This window comes from Talpa occidentalis, unplaced genomic scaffold (assembly GCF_014898055.3).
Source record: "Talpa occidentalis isolate TD23 unplaced genomic scaffold, MPIMG_talOcc4v2.1 talOcc4.17, whole genome shotgun sequence".
Classification (NCBI taxonomy): domain Eukaryota; kingdom Metazoa; phylum Chordata; class Mammalia; order Eulipotyphla; family Talpidae; genus Talpa; species Talpa occidentalis.
This window is the reverse complement of record NW_023601754.1, coordinates 38,822,788-38,849,399: the sequence shown is the minus strand read 5'-3', so window position 1 is coordinate 38,849,399 and position 26,612 is coordinate 38,822,788. Positions and strand designations below refer to the sequence as shown.

The following is a 26,612-nucleotide window of genomic DNA, read 5'->3' as shown; positions in this document are numbered from 1 at the left end:
GGTTCAAGCCACAGGCAGTTCCAGCTTGGATGATTGCAGTTGCCCACCCCCTGGCCTTCTGGCTTCCCTGCTGCTCTCCAGTCAGCCCAGTCAGTCAGAGGGACCCTGTGAACCTCCACATCACTTTTTTTCCTTGGCCTGGAACCTTCCCCAGGTATCTGATCTGATTCTTTCAGTCTAAATTCAAAGTCCTTACAGTTGATGTACACAATTTGGTCTCCTTTATACGACCTCGCCTTATACCCTTTTATATTTAAACCCCTTCCAGGCCTCCCTGGTGGTGCAAGGGGTTAAGCATAGCACTGTGAAGCTATCTGCAGCCACTGAAACACAAGTTTGATCCCTGGCCAGCCAGCAGCAGATCTCTCCTGCCTCGCCCACTGCTCCCCTCAGCAGTGCATTTTCGGTCTGTCTGCCTATTCTGTTCCACACTCTGTCTCTGATGAATCTTCGTGGCGCCCCCCCCCCACCTCTAGCCTGTACTCTAGTTCTTGTATGCATAAATAAATGAATCTTTAAAAAAAATAATAAATCCCTTCCACTGCTCTGGTCACACTGGCCTCCTCAGTTCCTTAAACCTGCAGGCTGGTTTCCCTCCAAGGGTTTTTGCACTTGCTGTCCTTTGGTCTTCCTTAGCTGGCTCCCTTCTTCACCTCCAAGTTTTTGCTCAAACGCCATTTTCTCACTAAGTCTGCCTCAGACCGAATACTTTAAATTGCCATCTCATCAGTCTCTACCGCTCTTCCCTACGTTATTTCTCCATAGCACTTACCTTCTTACATAATAGATTTAAAAAAATTATGTTTACCTCCTTTTGTCTCCCTCAAAATAATTGATCATAAAGGAGAAGTTTTTCTCTCTCACTCACTATTGTACCTCCAGCACCTAAAACAGTGCCTGGCACATAGGAGATACTTGTAAATAAATCAGACCCAATCACTAACTTGCAAGTTACCTGCTGTGTCCCCCTTGAAGAACAGACTCAGACAAGTTTGATTCCTTTACATACCCATCACAGGGAGCACAGTGAGGGACATAAGTGTGTTGGGGAGGGGGGGAGGTCACCCAGCAGGGGAGGGGTGGGGTTGTGGGTGTTGGTGCAGTCAATCTCAGTGGAAAAAAAAAGAAAAAAAGAAGAGCACCTGAGACGAGGTTTGACAGGATATTTTTATTGAGTAGCTCCACCATGTCCGCCCCCAGTGCGGTCGGGATAGGCCAGCCCGGGTACGCGGCCCCCGAAGCGGTACGTGTACTTGCGCCCACCGCTCTTGCGCACGATGTCGCGGCGGTAGTAGTAGCGCAGGCCTCGGCTCAACTTTTCATAATTCATGCCCGGTTTTCTCTTGCGCTCACCCCACAGGCGTGCCACCTAGGATGGAGGCGGGGCTTAGCCCTGTGGGCGGGGCCTGGAGGTGATGGGCGGGGCGGGGGCGGGGCTTGGTTGTCGCCTAGCCCAGGGTCGGTGCCCGCAGACCCTTACCAGGTTGAGACCAGGGTTGGCAGGGCCAACGACCAGGTAAAGTGAATAGAGGGACTAGGTTGGGGCAGAGGAGACTGGGCTGGACTCGGCGGCCTGGAACCAGGTAAAGTGAATAGAGGGACTAGGTTGGGGCAGAGGAGACTGGGCTGGACTCGGCGGCCTGGAACCAGGTAAAGTGAATAGAGGGACTAGGTTGGGGCAGAGGAGACTGGGCTGGACTCGGCGGCCTGGAAAGCTTCCTACCTCTTTGGGGTCGCACAGCTGGAACTCGCGGCTGTTACCGGTCCAGCGGATACAGCTGCTCCGCGCCCCGTCTTGGAGCAACTCCAGGAGAAACTGCCACAGTTGAATGGGGCCTGCGGGAGGAAGCAGGGGAATCCTTAAGCGTTCCGTCCCAGACCGTGTGGCTTCCGAGTCCGGGTTCCCTCATTTCTGTTTTTTTTTTCTTTTTATTAAGATTTATTTATTCATGCATACAAGAACTGGGGTACAGGCCAGAGGCGCGGGAAGGTGAGCGAATTCACCAGAGACAGAGCGGGGAACAGAACAGGCAGATGGACCGAAGACATTGCTGAGGGGAGCAGCAGGCGAGACAGGAGAGGTCTGCTGCGCTATGTGGGTATCTCCCTGGCCGGGGATCGAACTCGTGCTGCAGAGGCTGTAGATTGCCTCACAGTGAGGCGCTTATCCCCTTGCACCACCAGGGAGTCCCCTTCCCTCATCTCTGACTTCACCGGTTCAGGTCTTCCCAATTTGGGGCCCAGGGGTTTGGATCCCCCTCCTCCTGGGGGATCAACCAATCCGGATGAGCCCTTCCATATAAGGGACTCGGGCATGGGGGACGGGGGGCCCATCTCAGAGATTTAGGAGTTTGGCTGCCTAATTCGGAGACCCACGCATCCAGATCCTCATCTCTTTCCTGTCCTATAATGCAAGCGCTTGGTTCCTCATCTCTTGCACCCTGGAAACGACCAGCGTCTAGTCCTCTCCTCTGGCAAGACCCCGAGAGCTGGCCACCAGCCTCCCCGACCTCCCCGGAGCGCCCTGGCGCAAACCCCGCCCCTGCCAGTTTCCAGGCCCCGCCCAAGGTCCCGCCTCGCTAGACTCCTGCCCCGCGCGACCTCTCACCTCGGTGGTTAGTTTTGGGGTAACCAGCCAAAGTTGCGCGGTCCTCCTGCTCGCTGGTCTCGGAGGAGGTGGTGAGATCTGAACTCTGATACTCCTTCCAAGAGGTGGTGGAATCCGTATGCAGCCCCGAGTCCCAAAGGGGGGCACAGTCCGAGCCCACAGGCTCACCCCACGAAATGGGGTAGTCCCCGCGCGGCTCTCCCTCGTGGCCCTTGCCCCAGCAGGAGGCGCTTTCGGGGCCAAGGGAACAGTCCCAGGCGCTGGAGCTCGCCGCGGCCTGGACGCGCGACCACGGGTGGGCCCCCCCGGCCGAGGCGGCGCAGAGGGGGGCCGCTGTCCCTTCAGAACCAGCGAACGGGGCGGGGCCCAGTGCCTGCGAGACGTGGCTCCCGGGGGCACAGCCGGTGCACGCCTGCTCTGTCCAGTCTCCTGACCACGGAAGAGCCTGAGGGGCGGACTCTGTAAGGGGGAACAGACACCGAGTGAGGGGAGCCCCAGGTGTCCCGGGCTTCTCAGGGGGTTCTGGGAGTCATAACTCTCAGTCGGGGCGCCTGGGGGGGGCCCTGGGCTCCCGGATCTAGGTCATAGTGTTAGGGGGAAAAGGATGTCCTATCGGGGCTGCCCTATAACAATAGCACTTTGAGGACACAGGCATCCTCGGTCCAGGCCCATTCCTGCTCAAAGATGGGGGAGTCAACACCTACACGGTGGAGGACCCTAGTCCCCTCCTCCCTCCAGCTCCCCGCCCGCACTCACCGGCCTCCCACGGAAGTTCTGGGTGTGTTAATGTGGAGCCCCAGTCCAGCTGTGGCAGCGCTGCGGGGAGCAGAACGGAGCTGAGTTTAGGGAAGCAATGACTAGGGGCTCCCCGGATCACCCCCCACTCATCTTCATTTGTCAGGGCCCGAGTTCCGGCCCCTAACCTCTACCGATTTAGACTCAGGACTCAGGATCCCCTTCTCCTTCAGCCCTGGAAGTGTAGGCACCCCTGCCCCCCAGGGAGTCACCCCTTCTTCCACACACCCAGGGGCCCCAGCCCACAGCCACCTTTCCAGCATGTCTCCGCGGTCAGCATGTTGCCTTGCAGCGCCAGTTCAGGGAAATAAAAGTCCAGTTCAGTTCCTTCTGCCGGCAACAAGGAAGACAGGCTTGGGATCAGCAGGGGTCCCCACCTGGGCACTCTCCCCACTCACATGCTCAGCCCCTGCAGCCTACCCAGCCCTGACAGCCTGTTCCCTGGGGGTACTTCTTGTGACGAGGCTTCATCCCACCGCCACACGTCCATGGGTGCTCGTGGTGAATGTTCTAGTCAGGCAGGGGGGAAGCGAGTGAGCTGGTGTCACTTAAGGACCCTAGAGTCTGGGTCCCAGCGCTTGCTTCCCTCAGATCTGGCAGCACAGGACCCCAGACACCCACACACCCATTCCCCAGTTCCTGACTCACCTCTGGCTGGTCCCTCTGTCCCTGACCGGGGGTCTCAGCCCCATTTCATACCATGCAGCCCCCTCCCCTGGGGGCTTGGATGGGGGGGAATTTTCCAAGACGTCAGAGCGGGGGTCACAACCTGGGTCGAGTTGCAGGGGACAGGGCGGGGCGGAGCCGCCCCCCCCCCTTCGGAGATTTCCACCCGCTTCCAGGTAATGGGGGATTGTTCTAATACAGGGGTGATTTGCACTTGGAAAGGAGCTGGGGGAAGAGCAGGCTGCACAAACCCGGGGTGCATAGGTGTCTTTACTAGGGGGTGATGGGGGAGGACTGAGAACTTGATGGGCAGGTTCTCTGTCTGGGGGGTATGATCTTGCGACATGGGGGGTGGTGGGGGAGGAGGGCCTGGGGTCAGCTGGGCTGCACCAGGCTTATCTGCAACAGGAAGGGGGATTTCCGGCCAGACCCCAGCTCCTCCAACGTCACAATCCACAGGGTGACTGCAGGGGGCGGAGGATGGGGAGGCTAAAAGGGGATCCCGGACCAGGAAGAATTTTATCCTTTGAGGGGTATTCTGGGGCTGCTCCCCAGGAGTGTCAATCACGATAAAAATAACCTCAAAACATAAAACAGTAACAGAAAACAACAGTAGCTGCCGTTTATTGAGGCTCCCTCGCCTGCTATGCTTTGGAGCATCCTTTAATCCTCTTAGGAGATAGGTATTAGTCTTATCCCCATTTCATGAAAGGGGAAACTGAGGCAGGTTCCCAGGGTTCCACCCATTTCTCTTCATTCCGCAGAGTCTATGCCCTTCTGGACAAATGGAAAAATGTGAGTATAAACGACACGAGATGTCACAGTATTATTACTTTTCTTGGACGTGATCATGGTATTCTATGAAAGATAGCTCCATAAGGAAGTGGACACTGAGCTGTTTGGGGGTGAAGTGTTGTCTGTAACTTGCTTCAAATGATTCAGCTAACAGAAAAATCCAACCATGACGACATGCATGTGCGCACTATTTGGGACATATACAAAAAAATTCTCTGAAATTACAGTTTAATTAGGTGTCCTGTGTATTTCCTCAACGTGGCATCCTAAACCCAGGTAGCGTGGCCTCAGATCTGGTGCTGTGCCCACTCTCCTAAATTAGATTTTTATTTACTATTACGTCCAATCTCCTTAACATGAACACTTTCCAATAGTCACCCAGTTTGATCATGAGCCACTTGCCCTCCTGCTGGGAGGGGTGTGTGAGCTCTGCTCTTTTGTCTGTTACACAGGGAAACAGCTTCAGGAGTCACCGGTCACAGGGTGAGTGGTATCCTGGGATTGAACCCAACGTAGGGAGCCCTGGGGCATCACGGGGCCCTCATCCGTCTAAGCTCCACACTCCTGACCTGCTGTGACCCCCAGGCCTCCTCTCCTGTGTCTCTGCCCTGGGTGGCATCCCCAGCTCTGAGTCTCTGGCACCGAGACTCTTGCTAAATCTCAGAGCCTCCACAACTCTCCCTCCCTCCTACCTGTTTCCATCTCTGGGTTTTCTCCCCAACTCCCTTCCTACTGTACTGCCTCAGGCCCTTTCTTTTATTCTATCTTTGTGTGTCCCCTCCCCACCTCATGACTGACCCTTCCCTCCCTGTCCTCAGGTCCTAAATGCACACATTAAAAATTTCTCCTTTCTGGTATCATCCTTCTATCTGTCTCCCCCTTAATCCCCAGGTTACCCCTGGTTGCAGCGAGCACAAAGGGGCCAGGAGTAGGGAGGGGTGGTGATGGGTTTTGGGGCTGGGTGGTCCAGCCCAGGTGGCAGGGGGCCGAAGGGCACTTCCTGCTAGGGAGGGAGGCCCTCTGACCAGACTGGAAAATGTGACGTCAGAGGGAGGAAGCTGGGGGGAGGGGAAATCTGATACCTTTCGGGGCAAATTCCAGAGGGGCTTGGCATTGTCTCCCCCACCCCCATGCCCCACAAAGTCTGTAACTTGCTCCTTCCCAACCAGGCTTCTGATGGCTGTCTCTGGACCCCATGCCAGAACTCTGCAGCCTCCCTCCTCTGCCCTGGCCCACAGCAGGGGCTCTCAGAGCCTTTTCTGAAGTGCAGCTCTCGAAGCCAGTCCCCTCCGGAATGCTGGCTCAGCTTCCCCGACTTGCCCCAGGGTAAAGTCTAAGCTCTCAGTCTGACAACCAAGGTCCCGCAGGGACACTTCAGACAGGCAGACAAGCCTGGCTCTGGGCAAAAAGGGGGTTGGGACCCAGAGGTGCAGAGAGAATACTCAGAGACACACACCCCTAGAAAGACAAGAAACGGAGGGGCGCTCACAGAGAGAAAGACCCAGGGCAACACTCAGACCCACATGCAGACACAGGAGCAAGAGAAGTCGGCTGGGTTTTGGCAGAGTGAACAGAAGTCCCAGAGATCCCGGGTAGAGCTGCAGACTGGGAGAGAGCACAGGAAGAGAAGCATCGGTGAAGTGGCCAGCAACTCAGGAAGCCCTCCCCGACTGACTCCGAGGTCAGAGTCCTGGCTACTCCGGACCTGCTCACCTGGGGCGATCACTGGCAGTGAGCCTGTCTCCGGAGCTCCCGCGAACGATGCCCAGGGCTGTTTGAGGGAGCACTGTCTAAGCTCCTGGCGAATTTTCTCAACAGATGAGAGCCTGGAAGGCTGTAGGCTCCAGTGGGCAGGCCCCAGGAGACCCCTATCTTGTGCTGAGGACACAGGCTGGAGTCAGATCATGCCTCTGCTTCCTCCTCCGTGGGAGAGGCTGCACTCAGCATGCACTTGAGGATTCAAGATGTACAGACACACAGTAGGGACTGAAAAATGCCCACCGACATGTCTGTCTAGATGTACTTTGAAGACTCCCTATATTCCCTGGTGGGGGATGCCAAGCCCTGCGCCCCAGAGCACTTCCAAGCCCAGCCAGGGATGGAAATGAATGTAAATTTATTGAAACCGGTTTGGGGGAGGATAGGTTAAGTGGAGAGCTGGAGGTTTCCAAACAGAACCGCGGGGAGGAGCCAGGCCCGGCAGGGAGGAGCGGGTGCCCGGCCACAGACCCTATCTCAGGCCCAATTTCTTCTTTTCCTTCTGCTTCTTGCGCACCACGTCCAGGTTCCGGTCCTTCCACATGCTCTTGCGCAGCTTGATGGGGCGCGAGCCCACATACTTCCCTGTGGGAAGAAAGGGTTCAAGATGAGGCTTGGGGGTTGGTTGGGCTCAGGCCAGATGCCTGCACACCCACCTCCCGAGGGAGACAGCCCCCCTCACCGTTCATCTCCCGCATGGCGCGCACGTAGTCACTGGGGTCCTTAAAGCTGACAAAGCCGTAGCCCTTGGTCTTGCCCGTGCGCTTGTCTCGGATGACCTTGGCCTTCAGGAAGGACGGGAAGCGACTGAAAGCACGTGCCAAGATGTCATCATTCACCTCGTTGCCCAGATCCCCACAGAAGATCCGGAAGTCATCTAGGGATAGAGGAGGTGAGAGGGGTAAAAAGGCTTGGCCCAGCGTCTGCTTTATTGAAAAGACCCCACATTCTCTGGAGGTGACCCCAAGCCCTCTTATCCCCCGAAGTCTCTCCTCTTAGTAGTTACAGTCCAAACCTATACGGTATTTGCCCTGTGCTTGGCGCTCTGCTAACACTCATGAGGCTTCATCCATGTGGCAGTGCCAATATGGCCCTTGTGCGTGAGGCACAGTGTCAAGTGACCCAGCGTGACTCCACCAGGAAGCAGCAGAGCTGGGAGGAGAACTCAGGAATCTGGCTCGAGTCCTCCTTTTTTTTTTTTTTTTTTTTAAGATTTTTTATTTATTTATGCATACAAGAACTCAGTACAGGCCAGAGGTGCGGGGAGGTGAGAAGATTCACCAGAGACAGAGCAGGGAACAGAACAGGCACACTGACTGAAACACACTGCTGAGGAGAATAGTGGGCGAGACAGGTCTGCTGTGCCATGTGGGTAGCTCCCTGGCTGGGGATGGAACTCAGGCTGCAGTGGCTGGGGCTTGATAGCTGAGACTTTAACCCCTGTGCCACCAGGGAGTTCCTCCTAAGTCTTCACTTTTAACTGTGCCACCCTTCCCCACCCTAGGGACACCTCATTCCCACAATGAAGACCTTAGTTTGGTTCTAGCCCTGGCCTCTTCACTGAGCCCTGGCATCCCTCAAATGCCTGGACATATCTCCCCACAGCCCTCCCCAAGGCCACTGACAACCACCAGTTCCCAAAGGCAGACTTTGTCTTTCCTCACTCTGCTTCTGATGGAAAGGCCAGTCTAATTCCTCCTTGAGTCACTGCCAAGGGAACATATTGCTCAATGCCGTCTTCTTTTAAATAAACTTTATTTTCTTAAAGAAAATTTCTCTCTGCTTATCTAAAATGTCTGCGAATTCCTTTTCACGGACGTTGTGGGACAAGAACCTGTGGTAGTTCAAGGGTTAAATTAACAGCACACACTGGCTCAAACTGGCTGACCCCAGGCAAACACCTCAGGTAGGGCCAAGCTTCAATCAAATATGCTCTGCCCAAAGAATCCCTTCCCGAGGGGCCACATACTATTCTAACACCCTCGTTGGGAGAGGACGAGGCTCAAGCCTCGTCCATAGTCCCAGAACTAGGGCCTAGAGGGCCTGGGCCAGGTAGGTGGTCCCAGGAACAGAGGCAGAAGCCACAGATCACGGGAGGTAGGTCCAGCTCTTTGGTTACATTATGTGGCTTCTGGGGTGATAAAGGACAGTCTCTGGATCCTGTAAGGCCACCCAGCAGGAAATTATCTGGTAGGCTCAGAGGGTGGGAGCTGGTGTAAGACAACTGGACACTCACACTATTATACATAAGAAAAAGCAGAGGAAGGGAAACCATTTTCACTGCCAGATAACCTAAAGACGTGAGGCCACACAGACCCTGATTCAGGGAAGAAACAGCTGTCACAGTTTGGGGACAACTGGGAAACTGGAACAGGAACAGAATACGAGATACCAAAAAAGTATTGTTCATTTCTTCGGGGGTGTGAGTGATATTACGGTCGGAAGAGATATTACTTTGCTTAGGAGATGAACACAGAAGAGTTAGCGAGTGAAAGAATGACGAATCATCTGCGTCAAGTCGATGAAGAGAAGCTAAAAAATACATACACATAAAGGAATAAAGTGAATATAGCAAAAAGTGTTTATTGAGGTCTAACTGGCCTAAAGCATTAGTTTCAGGCGACAGACCTAGAGTTGGTGTTTGTAGATACTGCAAATTGGTCACCACAGAAAAATGTTCACAGTTGAATCGAAGTCATAGATAAATGCTCTTCGCTGTGCCAGTCAAAGCTTAAAATTTTTCATAAGTTGGGTGAAAAAAAGAATGCTTTTATTTTCAGCAAGCCAGGCCTCTCACGAATAAAAGGAGAGGCCAGAAAGTTCTAAGAACCAATCCCCTGCTCCAAGCAAGATCCTGTGCAGGGCCTGGCCCAGGGTCACAGGCTAGGCGGCCTACCAGCCCCAGAGGGGTGGCGTGGCGCGGCCCTTCCCTGTCTCTGCCACAAGGAGGCGCTCTCTGCTTGTCCCTGCAGGCAGCTCTCTTACCTGCATCCCACTCCAGCAGGCTGGGGTCCTCCCAGCTGCTCCCAGCTGCTGTGCGAATGCAGCGTTTTAATTTCTCTGGCTTTCCTTTCTTCTTGTCCTCACCCAGGGGCTCTGGGACCTGCAAAGGAAAGGGGAGAGGGTGCAGAGGCTTGGTGTTGGAATCTTCTGGACCTGCCCCCTTCAGGTTCTCTTACCTTCCTTTGGCCCCTGGTCCCCCTGGCTATGTAGGCCCAGGCCTGGATGCACATCCGGGTGGGGGTATTTGCTTCCCTCCCCCTCCCCGACGCCTTCCAGTCCCTCCAGTTTCCTCCGCCCCTCCTTTCCTCGCTGCCAGAGGACTACATGTGTTTCTGTATGTGGAAGCCCTCGGGCTCCTGTCTGCCTTTCCAGCTTTTTCCCCCCGCACCACAATGTTATACCCCCGCTTACCTCAAGGGCCATGAGGCCAGGGGGTGGCTCAGGGCGGGGAGGCCGAGGCCTGGGACGCAGGGACAGGAGCTCAGGAATGCGCAGCGGGGGCAGCAAGCCTCTCACCACTTCCAGGGGCAGGGGCAGGGGCTCGGGCTCAGGCAGAGGCATGGCCAGGGCCAGGGGCAGGCTGGGTCCAATGACTGCAGGGCCAGCTGGGGCGCCCCCGGCCCCCACGGCTACGGCTGCACTAGCCTCCTCCAGGCCGGCAGCCGCCACTACTGCCTCTTCCTTCTCTTTGAGGCCCAACCCCAGGCCTAGACCCAGCTCTCGGGGTGTTGCTGGCTCTTCCTGTAGGCAAAGAAAGGCCGTGCGGGGGGTGAGATCACAGACTCAGACCTTACCCCCACCCCCATCCTGCACAACAAGGAAGGGTCTAGAACCAGAAGCAGACAAGAGAGACCTTGATGGGAAAAGGAGTCTCTGGTCAGAGCCAGACAGGGACAGAGAAACACAGAGCAGACATGGGACAGCCAGAGGGAAGTGGAAGAAATACACCCACAGCCTGTGTTTCTCTCTATAGCTTCTTCACAGAGAAACCAGACAGCTCGGGTCACAGAAATAAACAGGGAAAGACAGGGGCAAATTCAAGAGGGAGCAGGCAGAGAGAGGAAAAGTCAGGGGATGGCAGACTTAGTTACACACAGCCCATCAGGCTGGGACTGAGGGTCTCCCCTGCACTGCACCCCTGAGCATCAGCTTCCTGTTCATACTCACCAGGGGAGGCCTCAAAGCAGCCATGGAGCCCAGAGGGGGCCCTGGGGTGCGAGCCATTGGCGGCAGCATCATAGGTGGTCCAGGGGGCCCAGTCAAGGGGGGGCCCACAAGAGCCTGGTGAGGAGGCCGCAGGGTCATCGGCCGGGGAGCACCTGCTGCAGAACAAAGAGCAGAATCTGTCAGGGTGTTAGCAGGGGAGTTGCAGGGCTGGGGGGAAGTTACGTGGCAGGGATGATGGCCTTGGCCCCTCACCTGCTCTTTGTAGCACATGGGGGATGAAGGCTGGAGGCAGGATAGGGGCCCTCTGGGAGGCCACAGCTGCGAGAGAGAGATGGGGGTGTGTGTCATGGGAGACTGGGCCTCTTGGGGAAAGGCATGCGTGTGAGCGCCAAGATATCCTGGAGAAGAGTCGGGGAGCCTTCTGAGACATGTGGGTGTTTTCATTTGCTGATTTAGCAACAAATTCACCATGGAGGAGGCCCTCTGGGCCTGACCCATCCTAGGCAATGCTAGAACACACCAAAAGGCCAAGGGCTCTCAGGGAGCTGCGGGGCCAGAGGAGGAGCAAGCAGACCCACTGCCAGAAGCAACAGCCCAGAAGGATCAGCGCCAGGATGTGGGAAAGCCTGGGCACGGTGACTGCGGCAGCAGGGGGAGCCCCGGGGATGTGGGAGGCCCAGAGAAGCCGTGGCCTAGACCTGGGGTCAGAGCAGGATTCCTGGAGAAAGGGATCTGTGAACTGAGACCCAAAGAGTAATGAAGAGAGTCAGTTAGGCAAGAGGGAGTCCAAGTAGCCCTGGCAAGTACTCCCTTCTTGGTGTAGCGCCACAGAGGCAGCCAGAGGCTGGAGAGTGTCGTAAGAGATGCCGAGAGAGTGGCGGGCGGCCTGGCAGAGCCTCATGGCTGCCAGCGGACATCTTCCTTGCGCACTGGGGGCCACAGCTGGGTTGGCAGCTGGGCGGCGAGACTAGGTCAGATTTACATTTTGATCAAAACCATACTAAGAGAGGTTAAAGTCGCTCAGCTAGCAGCTAAAAAAGCATCACACGTTGACGTAACGCAAGTAACAAGGCTTGTCTAATGGAGGTTTGCCAGAACTTTAGAGAACACGGGTTGTTTTCACACCCATAAGGAAGTGATATCACAAAAGCTGACTGCGTATAAGGTCACCTCAGCAACAGAAAGTAAGACTGGCCTGTGTAAAGGATGAATTTGAATTCCCTGGGTTAATCTGATTTTGGTTTAGTTGGTAAGATCTCACCAAGGTTTCACAGTTGGGCGACAGTGAATGAGGGAGAGAGGGGATCTCAGCAAAAGCATTGCTGGCACACCCCAATGACATTTAGGACTTCCGGGACAAGGGAGGCATCCCTCTGCAAGGGGTCAAGTGATACAGGAGCTGGACTGTCAGGTGAGGAGCTGAATGCTTGTTTGACGGTTTGTCACCACATCAACCTCTGGCAGGTGACGCTTACTACTGAGCAGGCGCCAAGATCCCGCCCCTCGTGGAGCTTGGATTTTAGAGGAAACAGAAGATGGCTGAGGTTGTAGTGTTTGTTATAAGGTGTTCAGGGCTACAGAGAAACAGAGCAAAAGGCAGGGATGGCGAATGACACCATGGGGATGATTTGCAATGATCAAGTATCACTGAAGCCAAACTGGAGATGTGCATAACCCGGTCTGTGCTTCAGAAGAGGACATCAGGGTGGGGAGGAAATGAAGAGGGTGAATGAACGCAGTGATTCCAGCAAAAGGCTGAAATAGTTGCAACAAGAGTGGTCAATGTGGGGTTCCCTGGCCCCTACCTGCTCGCCGTAGGAACAAGGCTTCTCGTGCCTCTGGACTGTCCAGGTGACTCCGGTCCCCAGGGCCAAAGCCAACTGTCGGTAAAGGAGAGAAGAGGATGGTGAGAGAAGAGTTCTGGGGACTCTTTTACCACCGTGGTGATCCCCTAGCTCCCTTACTCCACCACTTCTTACTTACCTGGGCCCACAAAAGGAGGGCCACCCACCATGGAAGGAACTACTGTGGCGGCAGCAGCTGCCCGGGCTTCCAGAGTCTGCTGGACCTGTGGAAAGGTGGTTGGGGTGAGGAGTCTGATGGGTGTTGCTGATCTGTTTGGCTGGCACACCCTGGGGGCCCATGGTTCTTTGCACTGTGTGTGGCTGGCTGTCAATCTTTAGATCTCAGGTAAGATGTCCCCTTTCAGGAAGGTTTTTGAGATCACCTTAGCTAAAACTATCCTAAACTCCCTTGCCTCCAACAGCAACCTCGCTCACCCTGTTTCATCCAGGGCATTCAGCACTATCTGAAATTATGTCCAGCCTGTCCTCCCATCTTCCATGCCACCATGCAAGTCCAAGCCACCATTACCTCCTGCCTAGCTTATTATATTAGCCTCTTCTTCAGACGCCTTGCTTGTACCCCGGCCCTGAGTCTGTTCTCCAAATGCAGCCAGAGTGACCCTGACAGCATCTAAGCTGGGTCATATCACACCTCTATTAGAAATCATTTGAAAGGGGTCCGGTGTCCTAGAGGTTAAGTCTCAGCACTATCCACCCTTATAGTCTGAGTTTGATACCTGGCCAGGGAGCTACCCACATGGCACAGCAGACCTCTCCTATCTCACCCGCTGCTCCCCTCAGCAGTGTATTTCAGTAGTGCTGCATGTTCTGCTCCCCACTCTGTCTCTGGTGGTGAATCATCTCACCCCGTCCTCACCCCTTGCACCTCTGCCCTACACCCCAGTTCTTCTATGCCCCCCCAAAAAAAGAAAAAAAAAAGAAAGAGGGCCTCCCTGGTGGCGCAAGGGGTTAAGACAAAACCTATGAAGCTATTGGCAGCTACTGCAGCATGAGTTTGATCCCCGGCCAGGGAGCTATCCACATGGCTCAGCAGACCTTTCCTGACTTGCCTGCTGCTCCTCTGTGTATTTCAGTCAGTCTGCTGTTCTGTTCCCTACTCTGTCTCCGGTGAATCCTTGTACCTCCCCCGCTTCCCCATACCTCTGGCCTGTACCCCAGTTCTTGTATGCATAAATAAATAAATCTTTAAAAAAATAAAAGGGAGGGGGAGGAGAGAGAGAGAGAGAGAGAGAGAGAGAGAGAGAGAAAGAGAGAAAGAGAGAAAGAGAGAAAGAGAGAAAGAGAGAAAGAAAGAAAGAAAGAAAGAAAGAAAGAAAGAAAGAAAGAAAGAAAGAAAGAAAGAAAGAAAGAAAATCATCTGATGGCTTCCCGCCTCAGAGTAAAAACCAAGGTCCTTATAGTGGTCCACAAGGCCCTACCAGATATGGTCTCTTATCACCAATCTGTCTTCATCTCCTTCGACTGTCTGGTCACACCATTCTCCTTGCTATTCCTCGAACATGCCAGGTATACACCTGCCTCACAGCCCTCGCGTTGACAGTACTCCCTTCTCTTACAACCCGTATGGCTGCCTCTATCATGTCCTTTATAAATGTCACCTTCTCAGAAGGCCTTTCCTGACCTTGCTGATAAACCTCTGCCCTTCTTAATGTGGTCTGTCTCTTCCTAGCAAAATGTAACTCCCCAAAAGGCAGTGATAATTCTTCTGTTTTGTGCTCTGCCATATGCTTAATGTCTAGAATAGTGCCTGGGGCCACCTGATAGTTATTTGGCATTTCATTGATTTCATTCTCTCTCTACTAGTCATACGTAGCTAGCCACTGAGCACTTTAATGTGACTAGACAGTCTGAGGAACTATTTAAATATACATTTTAAATAGATACAGAACATTTCCATCATTACAGAAAGCTCTACACCACATATTCTAGCATGTATGTTCCCAAAGGGCAGGAATATTGTTTGCCTTGTCATTAATATGTCTTCGGCCTCTGGTACATGATGAATTTGTCATGCTAACTAATAAACAAGCCAACGAGTCAAGAGCTCTCTGTATACAAACAATGTGCTCCAAACACTGTGCCCTCTGACTTTTATACCTTTGCTCAGTCATACCTGCTGGTATGTGTTGGTCGCGATAATTGGGCGGATGACAGGTGTTGGGACCTGCATCGCTTCCACCGTGGGGACTGTGGGCACAGCAGTTGGGATTCCTGTTACTGGAGCTCCCAGAACTTCCTGTTCAAACCTGAGGGGGACAGGACAGACATCACAGCTCAGGACCTTACGCCAATACTGGAACACAGGTATACCGAGACAGCGCCCCCACCCCTGACAACCGCCCCCTCTTCACTTCCGCCCCCACGGTCCCGAAGTTTCCCCATAACAGAGCCATATGCCGGGCCCATCGCGGCCCGGAGGCCCCGGAACTCGATGGCTCTGGCTCCGGGATGGCTTTTCAAGAGCCCCGTAGCGGGCCTTACAGGGCCATCTCCGCCTCCATCTCCTTCAAGCGTTCCTCGCCGCTCTTGCCCGGGATGCCGGCGCCGGGACCCGGGACCACTCCTCCCGCACCCGGGAGTCCGGCCGGCCCCGCCCCGGCCATCGCTGCCGCCGTCGCCGCTACCACCGCCAAAGCTCAGCTGCCCCCACCCGCCCCACTGTCTACCCTCTGGCTCCGTCGGGGTGGGCGCCCGCGAATGACGTAAGCAAACGCGCCGTGCGCCGTGCATGACATCATACGCCAACGGGGCGCACATGGAGCAACGGCCAATGAGAATCTGGCCACACCCGGAAGGCCCGGCGACGAGGACTCAAAGCCAATCCGAGTGCCGGAGAAGCGGACCCACGGCAGAACCTCCATCTGCGAGAGTGCGCCGTGCGGAGGCGGCCACGCCTTCGGGGGAGCAGGGGCTAATGAGAGCGCGGTAAAGTCTCTAGGCCCCGTCCCTAAGGTGGACCCCGGGCTTTTGAGAGCTCAGGAAAAGTTCGGAGGCCCCGCCCATGCTGCCCGTTCCGGAAGTTCTTCAATACACCGAAGTGCGTGCAGGGCCCCAGGACCGGGCGGCAGGGGAGACGCCCCCGGAGCGTGGGCGCCTACTCGGGGGTAGACGCGTAGGCTGTCAGGCAGTGACGCCTAGAAAGGCCGGGGACACGGTCTGGGGGACCCTTGACCCGGGCTTCCTGGAAGAGGTGACGTCTGAAGACCTTCTAGATGAAAAGGGGAGTTGTTTTGGATTAGAAGGAATAGTTTGTGCAGAAGTCGCGATGGCAGTTAAATGTGTCAGCTCTGAAGTTCACGGGTGTAGGTTTGGTCACTGTCCTTGGGATACATCAAACACCTTTTTTTTTTTTTTTTTTTTTGCAGCCCTCAAAATCTTTTATTAGAAACATTTTCAAAAAATACAATAGAGAGTAATGAATCGCCATCTTCTCAACAGTCGCTAACAACCTACCTATCTTATTTTAAAAAATGATTTTTTTTGCTGGAGTAAATTCCAGACATCAATCATAAATGCTCCATGATGCCTAACACATAAAGAACTATTTAAAAGGAAAAAACAACAAACAACATACCATTTTTTGACACCTAAGAAAACGGATTTCTTAATATCACCTAGATTTCTTAATAACACCTAGACTCTTCAATTTTTGCTGTCTCAAATGTCTTTATACAGTAGTATTGTAAAATAAGAATCTAAGATGCACACACTGTATTTGGTTGGATGGTCGGGCTTTTCCCCTTTGGAAACTTAATTTTATTGCTTTATTGAAGTCCCAGTCAGAATGGGCACAAATGAATCGTTTGTTAAAATAGTTTGTTCAATGCTACAGAAATGTCTCCCCGCCCCCAAAGTGTGACTAGAGTCCACACTTTGTTCGATTTCCTTAGTGTTTAGCTATTCTTATTCTGTTTCTTCTAGGATGACATGCTACATTTATTTGTCTTGTTTCCTTAGGTGTCTCTTGCTCTGGCAATCTCAGTTTCCTCATTTTAATGACTTTGGCGATTCTTGTAGAATGTCTCATTTGGGATTTTTTTTTTTCCAAGTAGACAGGGGTTGTGGGGTTTTTGGTCTGTGTGAGTATCAATATAAACTTAGATTTTCAAACACACAGGATGTACTTCAAATCATTGCTGCTCAAAAATGTACCATCTTTGGCCAGTGGCATCCCTCATGCTGGCACCTGTGAACTCGGGGCCTTGGACCATGCCAAGAGTCCACCTTTACAAACTGCTTTGCCGGGGAGTCCTCTATTTAAAATCTTTAAAATCATATCTCCTGCAGCTGCTTTATTTTTCTCCATAGCAGTGATCTTCCAACAGACTATATATTTGCTTGCTCGTCAGCAGGCCACTTTCCTGCCTAGTTTTTTCACTCCTTGAAGATGGGGTCATTGGTCCCTGTTGTTCAGTTCAGGATCCTGTGTCTAGCACAGAAACTCTATTACACCTGGTGATGGTGAGAATGACGAAGGGAGTTTCAGGAAGTTGTGGGGTGGGGTGCACAGTATACCATTTTCTTGGCTTTGGTGGGATGAAAAGACAGGAAAAGGCAGTTGAAGGTCCGGTCTGTGAGAGATGTGAGAGGACAATGGCTGACACAGCCACGTGATGCTTTCTTGCAAAGGCAGAAAGGAGAGGCGGTGTTGGGGTGAAGAACTGTGAAGCTTCTGACTCCCGTTGCAGCTCCCTCTTCATCTGCACTGCTGCTGCAGGATGCCTTGGGCCTGGACCCAGCGCAGCTGCCACTGGGACAGGGACAGGCCCTGGCAGAGCTCCCCAGAGACGGCAACTTGGCCTGGCTGCTCCCACCTGAGGAAAAGGACAGTGTCACAGACCCTCTCTGGACTCCCCAAACACCACGGTCCACTTGTTACAGCACTTCCCCAAGCCTGAGTCCTACCCTCCCATCCCAGCCCGAGTCCTATCTGTTCCACAGTTCACCTCCCCAACCCCCACTCCTCACAAAGGTTTCCTCTCACCAGTCCCTGACGACTCCCTGCAATTGGGGGATTCGCTCCAGCGCATCTTTCAGCAGGTTCTCCAGTCGCTGCAGAGCCTTCCCCAGAGTCTCTTTCTGCTCCTTTTCCTGGGATGCCCGGATCTGCAGCAACTCTGCAGGTTACAAACCCAGGAGGCAGCACTGAGTCCTCTGGCTTCCTAGTGCCTTGAAGCCAATGGGTCGCCAAGTCTCTAGTCCTGACCTCAGCATTCTCCCAATCCTCTTCCTCTCCTAGGTCTGCATCTCAGGGGGAGCCCTCCACGCCCCAGTTCTTAACCTGGATGCCCTCTCCTCTCCCCAGGTAGCGTATCAATCCCCATGGCCTGTCCCTCACCTTCCTCTCCACTTCCGTAATCTCTCTCTCAGCCTTCCTTCTAGGCTGCAGGCCTCAAACCCCAACTCTGATCCACCCCGCCTCATGGTGGCCAGAGTGGTCTTTCTAAAGCCCAAACCTGATCCTTTCCTCTTCTGCTTGGCACACTCCAAGGCTCTCCAGTGCCCCCAAGACAGTGTCTAGGTTCCTTAGCCTAGTACTTAAAGGTTTCCATTACGTGGCCTCTGCTCACTACTCCTGGGCGAAACCTCACCTACTGCCCCCCACCCCCACCCCCCGCCCCAGGGCCCATGAGAGATGTAGTCTTTCCTCTGGAAGTCCTTCCCAGCATCCTCACTGCTGCAGCCCTGTGCTCCAGCAGTGTTTCCCCAAGGGACAGTGACAGGGTCTGGTCATTCTCCACTATCCCAGAACAGGCCCAGCTCAGAGCAGCTGCAGACCAGTGGTGGGGCCAGACCCACTGGGCCTGACACTGCCCTTTATTCAGCTGTACCTGCAGTCAGGCAGAATGACCTGCACCTCAAGCTAGTGGGGCAGGGGGCGGAGGGGACCCTGCAGGCAGGACCCAAAGGGCTTACTGACAGCTGACGGGGGTTAGGCATCTGGGAGGAATTAAGGTTGACTCCTGGGTTTCTGGCTTAAGCACCCTCCTGAGGAGGGTGGAGTCCTTTACCGAGGGAAGGAAACCAGGAAATCTACTGCTTTTCAGAGCACAGGGAACCAAGCTTGGCTCTCGATGTATTGAAGTCCAAGAGGCCCATGAGGTGGGCTCATGTGGTGCCAGGTCCTGGACTGTTCTGGCTGTTCCCACAGATTGCCCCTGCTCACATGGAGAGTGGGGAGGCAGGGAGACCCAGACTCAAAGGTGTGAAAGTGGTCTCTTCCTGCAGCACTAGGGGCACCCAGATTCATTTCTCGTCAATTCACCTCTGGCATCTATTTACCGTTGATTCTTTGCCCTCTGCTCCTACTATCAGGAACCTTCACACCTCCCTCCCCACTGAGCTCTCTGGCCAGCCCCTGGCAGCTACCCAGTGGGTGCTCATTGAATGACCCCAAAAATGAATGATTTTACTGAGCTTCTGTCCCCTCTCTGTAAGCTGGGGTTTTAGTAATCCCTTCCCTCTTCGTAAGGACAGGAAGAGACTGCGCACAGACAAAATGATCACAATCACGCTAGACAAAGAGCGTTTGCTAGGAGCCTCCCTGGTGGCGCAAGGGGTTAGGCACAGCACTGTGAAGCTATCCGCAGCCTCTGCAGCATGAGTTCCATCCCCAGCCAGGGAGCAACCCACATGGTGCAGCAGACCTCTCCTGGCTCGCCCGCTGCTCCCCTCAGCAGTGTATTTCAGTCGACCTGCCTGTTCTGTTCCCCACTCTGTCTCTGGTGTATCCTCTCACCCTCGCACCACTGGCCTGTACCCCAGTTCCTGTATGCATAAATAAATCTTTAAAAAAAAAAAAAAAAAGAGCATTTGCTACATGCTAGGAATTGTTCAGTGCTGTGTTTTGTTCACCTGAGTCTTTCCCGCAACTCCGTAAGTTACTGTGACCATGCTTACTCCACCAAGGAGGAAACTGAGGCACAGAGAGGTCACACAGCAAGGAAAAGGTAAGCCTGAGAACAGAATCCATGTAGTCCAACTCCACAGCCCAGCCTGTAACTACACAGGGACACTAACGGGTCATACTTGGCAGTAGGCACTGAGCAGCCTAGTGGTCAGGGCACAGTCCCATGTCAAAATGCCCAGATTCAAAATCTAGCTCTGCCATCTGGGCAGCTAAGTCCTCTGGATACCAGGCACAGCATAGCCCTCACAGGGCTATGGAGACTAAACCAGTGACCATGGTTAAAGCTTCAGCACACAGGTGCACTGCGTCTGCGATGGGTGTCTGGTGGTCCGGGGAACGGGCAAGGAAGCTGGCTATGGGCGTGGGGAGACCTACCCTGGGCGGATGGCCCGGGTGGGAGGCTGGTCTTCATGTGGAGCAGATCCCAGCACCGGAGACTCTGCTGCTCCTGGAGGAACAGGAGGTCCTGGCGAAGTGAGGCAGCCATCGGGAGGAGCAGCTCTGGGGCCTGGGGGGAGGGAAAGGGACAGTCACCTCGGGTGGGGGAGGGCGGGAGGCCAGGACCCCAAGACAGGCACTCACCTTCCCTGAGGGCAGCCCCAGTGTGTGGCTCAGCTCTAGGAGGCTGGAGCCCCTTGGGGAGGCCGGATGCAGCTGGTGGATGGATGGCAGGGTGGTGGGCAGGGGCTGTGACCTGTGGGAAAGGTCAGGTTGGGGAGCACTGAGAGGAAGACTTGGGGTTCATGGCCTCTGGGGGCTGAAAGGTAGGCTCTGCTGGTCCAGGGACTTGGACTTGGGTCTAGAGACCAGGATTCTGAGTGGAACTGAGGACCTGAGGGTGAGTGGTCTGGGCACCTGGGGGGTCGGAGTTCTGTCCGGGGAGTGAGTCACCCATGGGAGGGGATATGGGAGTGGCCCCAGTCTTACCCCTCGGGGCTGTGCCGCAACAGGGAGCCCAGCATAAGGTGGGGCAGATGTTGGGCTTCCTTCTCCAGACAGCGAAGCAGCTCCTGGCTCTGCGGTGCCACTGCCTCAGAAGTGGGGACTATTTTTTGCTGAACCAGAGCCAGCACCTGTGGGGAAGGGAAACGGTGGGAGGGGCAGCCTGAGGCACCCAGCTGCCCCCCAGAAAGGGACCTGGCCCTACCCGGCCCTCGCAGCCTCACCTCTCCGGGGCTCCGGCACAGGCGTGTCTTGCTGGCCGAGTTGCTCTTGATGAGCAGGCGGACCTGGTCCTGTGTCTCTTCCTGGCACCCAGAGGCCCAGAGACGGGCTGTTTTTCCTTCCACCTCCCATGTCTGGCCTCGCCTATCCCCTTGCACAGGACTTGCTTCTTCTTGGGGGTCGCACCCTGCAAGCCTCTCCCGGGCTTCCCCATCTCCCAGGAGGCCCGGGTCTGGCATAACAGGAGCTCCCAGCCTTCCCAGCCTTTCTCAGGCCCTGCCACCTCCACCAGGTCCCACCTCTCACCACGAGCTGGCGCCAGCGCAGAATTTGCTGCTGTTTGGCCTGGAGCTCCCGCAGCAGAAGCTGTCGCTGCCCAGTGGCCTCTTCCAGCTTCTGGCTCTGGGCATGCAGGGCCTTGAGCTCTGCCCGCAGGCCACAGGCCCGGAGCCCCAACACCAGCGCCTGCCTGGAGTGTGGGCAGAAGAGAACAAAGGCGAGGAAGGTTACTGAGACACCCTGGGGGAGATCACCTGCAAGGGTGCACAAGGAGCCACAAACATAAGAGACAATCCAGGATAGGAGGGGGTCAGTGGGGAGCCACAGAGGGCATAAAAAGTCTAATACCAGAGACCTCTGGGAGAGAACTGGCCCAGAGGCCTCTGCTGGGGGAGCCCCCTCACCTCTGTTTGGGTCCCAGGTTATAGCTCTCCATCTTCTCCATCAGGTCTTGGAGGCGCTGGGTCAAGATTTGATGTTCCCTCAGGAGGGGGGCCCGCTGGGCGACCATGACACCTACAGTCCGCCAGCCCTCCTGGGACAGGGGTCCAAAGTCAGGGTGGCAGGTCCTCGGGCATGAGAAGGGACTGAGTGGGTCTTGGGATGGGAAAGGATGGAGCCTTGGGAGGGGCCTGGGGGTCACCTGGATTAGATGTTCTATGGACGGCAAGGCCCGGTCAGTGTCCGACTGGCCTGGCATCTGGGACCTGGGGAGGGGGCAAAACTGGTGAGAAGAGCCCCGTCCTCTTGCCTAGGCCTTTGGGGGTAGCCAACGCCAGCCCATTTGTCGGATTGGTCACTGGGTTTCAGTTCCGTCCCCAGCAGCAGGCCACTGTGCCCACTCCTGACCTGTCCCAGGTCACCCCGCCACCCGCCCTGACCACAGGAGCAGTTGGCTCCACACCTGGCCGTCTCCGTCTCCTGCAGCCCTTCCTGACTGCAGAGGGACCGGACCTCTGCCTCCCGCTCTGCAGCCAGGTGCTCCAAGGCAGCCAGGATGTGGCCTGGAGGGTGATTTGTCAGCAGCACCTGGTGGGGGAGTGACGTCAGGGCAGGATGGCGGCAGGGACCCCGTGGAGCAGGGATCAAGAGTTAGGTCCCGGCACCCTGGGGTTCAATACTGGGGCTACAGGATGTAGCCTTTCCTGAGGGCCTCCCCTCACCTCCACTGAGCTAAGCCACTGCTGGTAGGACGCTCCAAGGTGGTCATCTCGAGGGGTTCTGTGGGAGCGGGGTGGGGGGGGGGAGAACAACACAAGACACATGGCTTCGCCCTCTAATGAGCGCCACTAGCCCAGAAGGCACTGGCTGTCACTGTCCCCATTTACACTGAGAAAACCAAGTCCTTCTCTACCCGCAGACTGGAGTTTCCCCCAATACCAACTGGCTGGCCTTGGGGTCTCTCGCATGGATGGGCTCTTTATATGGAACACACTCAACCTTTTACCCTCGCAAAGCTTCCTCACCAGGATGGCGGCACCCTGCCCCGAGTCAGGCAGGGCATCTCTCTGGTACCCAGGCTTCCCTACCCCGCACCGGCCCTCAGCACCTGGGTGGCTCTATCTGTGACAGACCTGCCTCCTGCTCTCCCCACCCTGGGAGCCCTTTGAGGGCAGCGCCTGGGGGTGCTGATACAGCCCAGAGGCTCAGCGTTTGAGAAACTAACAGATGAGAAACTCCCCTCAAAGTCCAGGTTCTCTGCAGGGTCTCTGGGAGGCAGAGGGACACTCACAGGATGCTGCCTCCCCGAGACTGAGGAATTAGGAGGTTCTGCAGGAATTGGGTCCGGAGGGTGCAGGCTGCTCTGACATCACTCTAGAAAGAAGAGGCTAGGATTTGACATGGGGTCCACCTGACCCCAGACTCCCCAACTTTTCCTCTATGACTAAGGACTCTTACCAGGACCACAGGCTCCAGGCCCAGGGCTGCTGAGTTCAAGGGTCCGAAGGTCACATCCACTTTGGCCTTCCTGGAGAGAGGAGCGCAGTTGGGGCTGTGTCCTCTCCTGCTGCCAGTAAGGCTAGTCACAGGGATCACAAGCCTGGAACTCAGGGGCCTCCTCCAAAACTAAGCCACTGCCATCTTCTGGCTGGATGGATGCATCAGCCACCTTGCTGCTCTCCTTGCTGTCACCCTGCAGTCTGAGCTCTGCCTGGTAGTCACTGACCCTTAACCTCAGGTATGTCATCGCTGTTCTGCTCAAAACCCTCACAGTGTGATGTGTTCCCGTCACACTCAGAACAATGACAGAGGTAACACATAACACTCCTTAAGTGATTTAACTGACTGAATCACCATTCCTACTTGATGAGGAAGGTATTCCTGTAGGCCCCATTCTATTAGAAAAGGAGACAAAAAGATGTTATATACTCTGGCCTGCGTCACACAGCTGGAAGTGGCCAAGCCAGGGCATGAACGCAGCCTCAGAGTGTTTTCCATGGCTATGTGCCCACCTCTCCAATCTCACCTCTGCATGCTCTGTTCTCTTGCCCGGGAAACTTCAGCTGAACTAGCTTCCTGCTTGGTCTTCCCACAGACCAAGTTTGCCCTGGGCCTCTGCTCTTGCAGAAATGTTGTCTCCTCAGAGACCTCCTCTGACCACCCTACCTGGAGTAGCACCTCCTCCCCCTTTCTGTGACAGCACCTCTTCTTCCCAGTACTCATTGCTACCAGCAGCTTTGGGCTTGTTTGCTTCCTCATATACCATCTGTCTCTGCATCTGTGTAAGCTGCAGGAGGGCAGGGTCATCCCTTGCTTACTGTTTTTTCCCTGGTGTGCTAGATATCTTATTGGCACCAAAAAACTTTGATATATGGAGAGAAAAATAAAGAAAATGATACAAAGAGAAGGCATAAAAAGTTCTATGATTGTATGTATGGGACTCCATTCTCTGCTCTTTTAGTCTGTTAAGAAATTTGTCACCCCTGGGCCTCCCTGGGGATGCAGGGGATAAAGACAGTGCTATCAAGCTATTGCCCAGCCACTGCAGCATGAGTTCAATCCCCGGCCAGGGAGCTACCCACACGGAGCAGCAGACCTTTCCTGACTTGCCCGCTGCTCCCCTCAGCAGTGTATTACAGTAGATCGGCCTGTTCTGCTCCCCATTCTCTCTAGTGAAATCCTCTTACCTCCCGCATCCCTGGCCTACACCCCACTTTCGTATGCATAAATAAATCTTTAAAAAAAAAAGAAGAAATTTGTCACCCCTTCTCCCCCCAAACAAATCGATATATCATTGGCACCATTTTAGGCACTTGAAACACAGGTGGCCAAGATCACAAAATTTCTTGGTCTCACAGACTTTAAATCCTAAGGAGTTCAGAATTCTGACCCAAGAAGGGATGAGGACAGAGCACTGGGGACTCTAAGGAGAACAGCTGTCTGCCCAGGCCAGTGTGGGCTGGTCCCTGGGCACCTGGGCTCACCTCTCTATGTCCTGCAGGCGACTGAGTTGATCCTGCAGTCGCTGTGCGGGATCCTGGAGCCTGCGCTGCTGTCTTCGCATGGCCCCAGCTTGGGCCTGAAGGAGCAGAGTACGGCGCTGGGTTTCTTGCAGTCTCTGTAGTGCCTGTTCCGTGGCCATTTCTGTTGGGGGACCAGGGGTGGCCATCAGCACCTCCCTTAGCCCTGTAGTTCTGCTGCCCATCTACCCAGCCCTGTGGGTCACCCTGAGTCTCGGTCTCTTGCTCCATCAGCTCCAGGCTCTGGTCTAACTCCTGGATCTCTGCCCGCAGGTGGGCAATAGTCGCTTCCAGCTCCAACTTCCGACGTGCCTGGTGGGATCAGGTACAGGGTCAGATGCACATGCTGCCTGTGGCTTGGCCTGACTTGACTGCCCTGGGTGGGACACCAGATTCCTCACCTGCCCAGGGGGATAGCAGAGTTTTTTCCAAAGCAGTTTCTGTGCCTGAACATCTAGGCTCAGAAAACAGTGGCCCTCCTCCCTCCAAGGATTGCCTCACCTACCCTTCCAGCCAGTTTCCTGTCTCTGCACTGACACCACATCTCTGTCCCAGTCCTCGTCTCCCCACTGAGTTCCACATATAGGAGTCCCAAGGTCTCCTGAAAGTGTCCCCCAGGGCCCTTGCACTCACTGGATCGCACACTGGCCTCAATATCTCTTAAACGTCGTCTCATCTTCCCTTGACAGCCTCATCGGCTCACATACATGCCCCCCTTCCTCCCCCACAACCTCCAGCTTGTGCCTGTCTCTCCCTGGATGATAACGCCTATGAGTGCAAGGATCAGGGCTGTCTTATGACCCAGGGTCACCCACATCACCCAGCTCAAGGCTGGGCTGACAACAGAAGAGCTATGTCCTTTTTTCGGGTGAAAGAAAATCTCGCAGTACATGCTTCTCACCTCTGGACTGTCCTGGTGGCCATACCTGAGGAAATGAAGTCAGAGTGAGGGAATGACAGACGTTGCCAGGGACAGTGTGAGGCTTTGGGTAGGGTCAGGGCTGGATGGGACCGGGAGGAGAGGGGATAACTTTGCAGACCAGTTACCAGAGTAGGTTCCCCCGGATCTTCTCGACAGTGCTAGAGTGGAGAGGTTGGAGGAAGAGGGGTTACTGTGGGAGTGGCCTGTGTCCCTCCCCCCAACCACAGCCTCCCTCCAGCGAGGCTCACCTCTGGCTGTACACATGCTGCAAGACATAGGCCCAGATGTCAGCCCCCTGGCCGAGACACAGCCTGTGGGGAGTGGAAGGGTATCCCTGGGTCACCCCAAAAGATGGTGGAGCCTCATTCTCAGGGAGGTGGTGGTGAGAAAGGCCTTTTACTAGGGAATTCTAAAAAATTTCTAGGGGGATAGTGGATGCATACTTTTTTGGGGTAAGATACTCCCTCCTGAGTAGTTCACCAAGGGAGACAGTGAACTTCTCACTGGGTGTGGGGGTATTTCACACTCCCTTTCTCCTGGAATAGGTTATCTCCAGGCACTTTCAGCGGTGGGAGTGTAAGGCCAGGAAAGCACTCTCATTTCCAGATGGGGGTCAGCACTCCTGTAGATTCAGCCTCCAATAGGCTGCCCTTTGCTGACTCTGCAGCTTCCACACTAGCTGGGGTGGGGTTGGGGGTGGGAGTGGGGGACGGGTGGAGGTGCTGCCGGGGAGTCTTACCAGGGAGATCCTATTTCCACATGGAAAGGGGCTTTCATTAACTCCAGAAGGATCCTCACTGGTGCCAGGGACCGACCTCTGGCGGCTTCGAGGGGCAGTGGGCGGGGTGGGGGTGGGGGTGTGGGCGGGTCAGCGCCAGGGTGTCCTCACCCAGACCTCCTCAGCCCAGGATCCTCTCCCAGAAGATACTACTCAAGGGAAGGGGACTCTCAGGGGTCATTCTCACGGGAGCAAGAGGGGCCAGGGGAGGAAGGCGCGTCCTCGCTGAGGGGTGGGGTTATCAGTCCCGGAGACTCTCTCTCCAGGGTGGGGAGACCTCATTCCCAGAGGGGCTCTCACCTGCGCAGCGTCGCTTCCGAGGGTCGGGCGGCTGCGGGCACCCCCATCTCTTCAACCGCCCAGCGCCCCAGTTCCCGCGCTAACTCCATGACAGCGCCGCGGCCACCGCCTCCCGCGCTCTCTTCGAGTGTGGCGCCCGCC

At 55.1% G+C, this 26,612-nt stretch overlaps 3 protein-coding genes across 5 annotated transcripts; all 3 read right to left on the bottom strand.

The window, feature by feature from the left end:
- Positions 1 to 1,168: 1,168 nt before the first annotated feature.
- Positions 1,169 to 3,893, bottom strand: ETV2 (ETS variant transcription factor 2). Of its 2 annotated transcripts, XM_037517974.1 has the most exons (6): positions 3,824 to 3,893; positions 3,646 to 3,733; positions 3,365 to 3,444; positions 2,609 to 3,067; positions 1,724 to 1,836; positions 1,169 to 1,369 (listed from the first exon to the last, which is right to left on the bottom strand). In XM_037517974.1, the coding sequence occupies exons 1-6, from the start codon at positions 3,891 to 3,893 to the stop codon at positions 1,169 to 1,171; spliced, it is 1,011 nt and encodes a 336-aa protein (XP_037373871.1). The 2 variants fall into 2 exon arrangements, with proteins under 2 accessions (XP_037373871.1, XP_037373872.1); XM_037517975.1 differs by lacking the exons at positions 2,609 to 3,067; positions 3,365 to 3,444 and having other exon boundaries at positions 3,656 to 3,733.
- A 3,070-nt stretch (positions 3,894 to 6,963) lies between these two features.
- RBM42 (RNA binding motif protein 42) lies at positions 6,964 to 15,371 on the bottom strand. 2 transcript variants are annotated; one of them, XM_037517948.1, is made up of 10 exons: positions 15,139 to 15,371; positions 14,771 to 14,903; positions 12,776 to 12,860; positions 12,598 to 12,672; positions 11,045 to 11,110; positions 10,793 to 10,968; positions 10,037 to 10,366; positions 9,608 to 9,725; positions 7,305 to 7,499; positions 6,964 to 7,207 (listed from the first exon to the last, which is right to left on the bottom strand). In XM_037517948.1, the coding sequence occupies exons 1-10, from the start codon at positions 15,258 to 15,260 to the stop codon at positions 7,095 to 7,097; spliced, it is 1,413 nt and encodes a 470-aa protein (XP_037373845.1). In that variant the 5' UTR covers positions 15,261 to 15,371; the 3' UTR covers positions 6,964 to 7,094. The 2 variants fall into 2 exon arrangements, with proteins under 2 accessions (XP_037373845.1, XP_037373846.1); XM_037517949.1 differs by lacking the exon at positions 11,045 to 11,110 and having other exon boundaries at positions 10,793 to 10,947.
- Positions 15,372 to 16,023: 652 nt separating this feature from the next.
- On the bottom strand, positions 16,024 to 26,598 carry HAUS5 (HAUS augmin like complex subunit 5). Its single transcript, XM_037517905.2, has 19 exons — positions 26,472 to 26,598; positions 25,642 to 25,704; positions 25,519 to 25,551; positions 25,373 to 25,397; positions 24,678 to 24,783; positions 24,436 to 24,595; positions 22,910 to 22,979; positions 22,743 to 22,825; positions 22,174 to 22,231; positions 21,915 to 22,039; positions 21,654 to 21,717; positions 21,415 to 21,545; positions 21,038 to 21,200; positions 20,734 to 20,814; positions 20,495 to 20,640; positions 20,150 to 20,261; positions 19,943 to 20,075; positions 17,642 to 17,774; positions 16,024 to 17,471 (listed from the first exon to the last, which is right to left on the bottom strand). The coding sequence occupies exons 1-19, from the start codon at positions 26,558 to 26,560 to the stop codon at positions 17,354 to 17,356; spliced, it is 1,893 nt and encodes a 630-aa protein (XP_037373802.1). The 5' UTR covers positions 26,561 to 26,598; the 3' UTR covers positions 16,024 to 17,353.
- Positions 26,599 to 26,612: the final 14 nt, after the last annotated feature.

Excerpts from the sequence above, each read along its gene's own strand:
- ETV2 (XM_037517974.1), bottom strand. The coding sequence starts at position 3,893 with ATGGACGTGTGGCGGTGGGATGAAGCCTCGTCACAAGAAGTACCCCCA. Across the intron at positions 3,734-3,823 it reads GAACAGGCTGTCAGGGCTGG|AAGGAACTGAACTGGACTTT; the intron begins GTAGGCTGCAGG and ends TGTTGCCGGCAG. Across the intron at positions 3,445-3,645 it reads TGCTGGAAAGGTGGCTGTGG|CTCCGTTCTGCTCCCCGCAG; the intron begins GCTGGGGCCCCT and ends CCCTAAACTCAG.
- RBM42 (XM_037517948.1), bottom strand. The coding sequence starts at position 15,260 with ATGGCCGGGGCGGGGCCGGCCGGACTCCCGGGTGCGGGAGGAGTGGTC. Across the intron at positions 11,111-12,597 it reads CTTGTTCCTACGGCGAGCAG|CTGTGGCCTCCCAGAGGGCC; the intron begins GTAGGGGCCAGG and ends TCTCTCTCGCAG. Across the intron at positions 7,208-7,304 it reads CGCCATGCGGGAGATGAACG|GGAAGTATGTGGGCTCGCGC; the intron begins GTGAGGGGGGCT and ends TTCTTCCCACAG.
- HAUS5 (XM_037517905.2), bottom strand. The coding sequence starts at position 26,560 with ATGGAGTTAGCGCGGGAACTGGGGCGCTGGGCGGTTGAAGAGATGGGG. Across the intron at positions 24,596-24,677 it reads GCAAGAGACCGAGACTCAGG|AAATGGCCACGGAACAGGCA; the intron begins GTGACCCACAGG and ends GTCCCCCAACAG. Across the intron at positions 20,815-21,037 it reads TGCGCTGGCGCCAGCTCGTG|GAAGAGACACAGGACCAGGT; the intron begins GTGAGAGGTGGG and ends TCTGGGTGCCAG.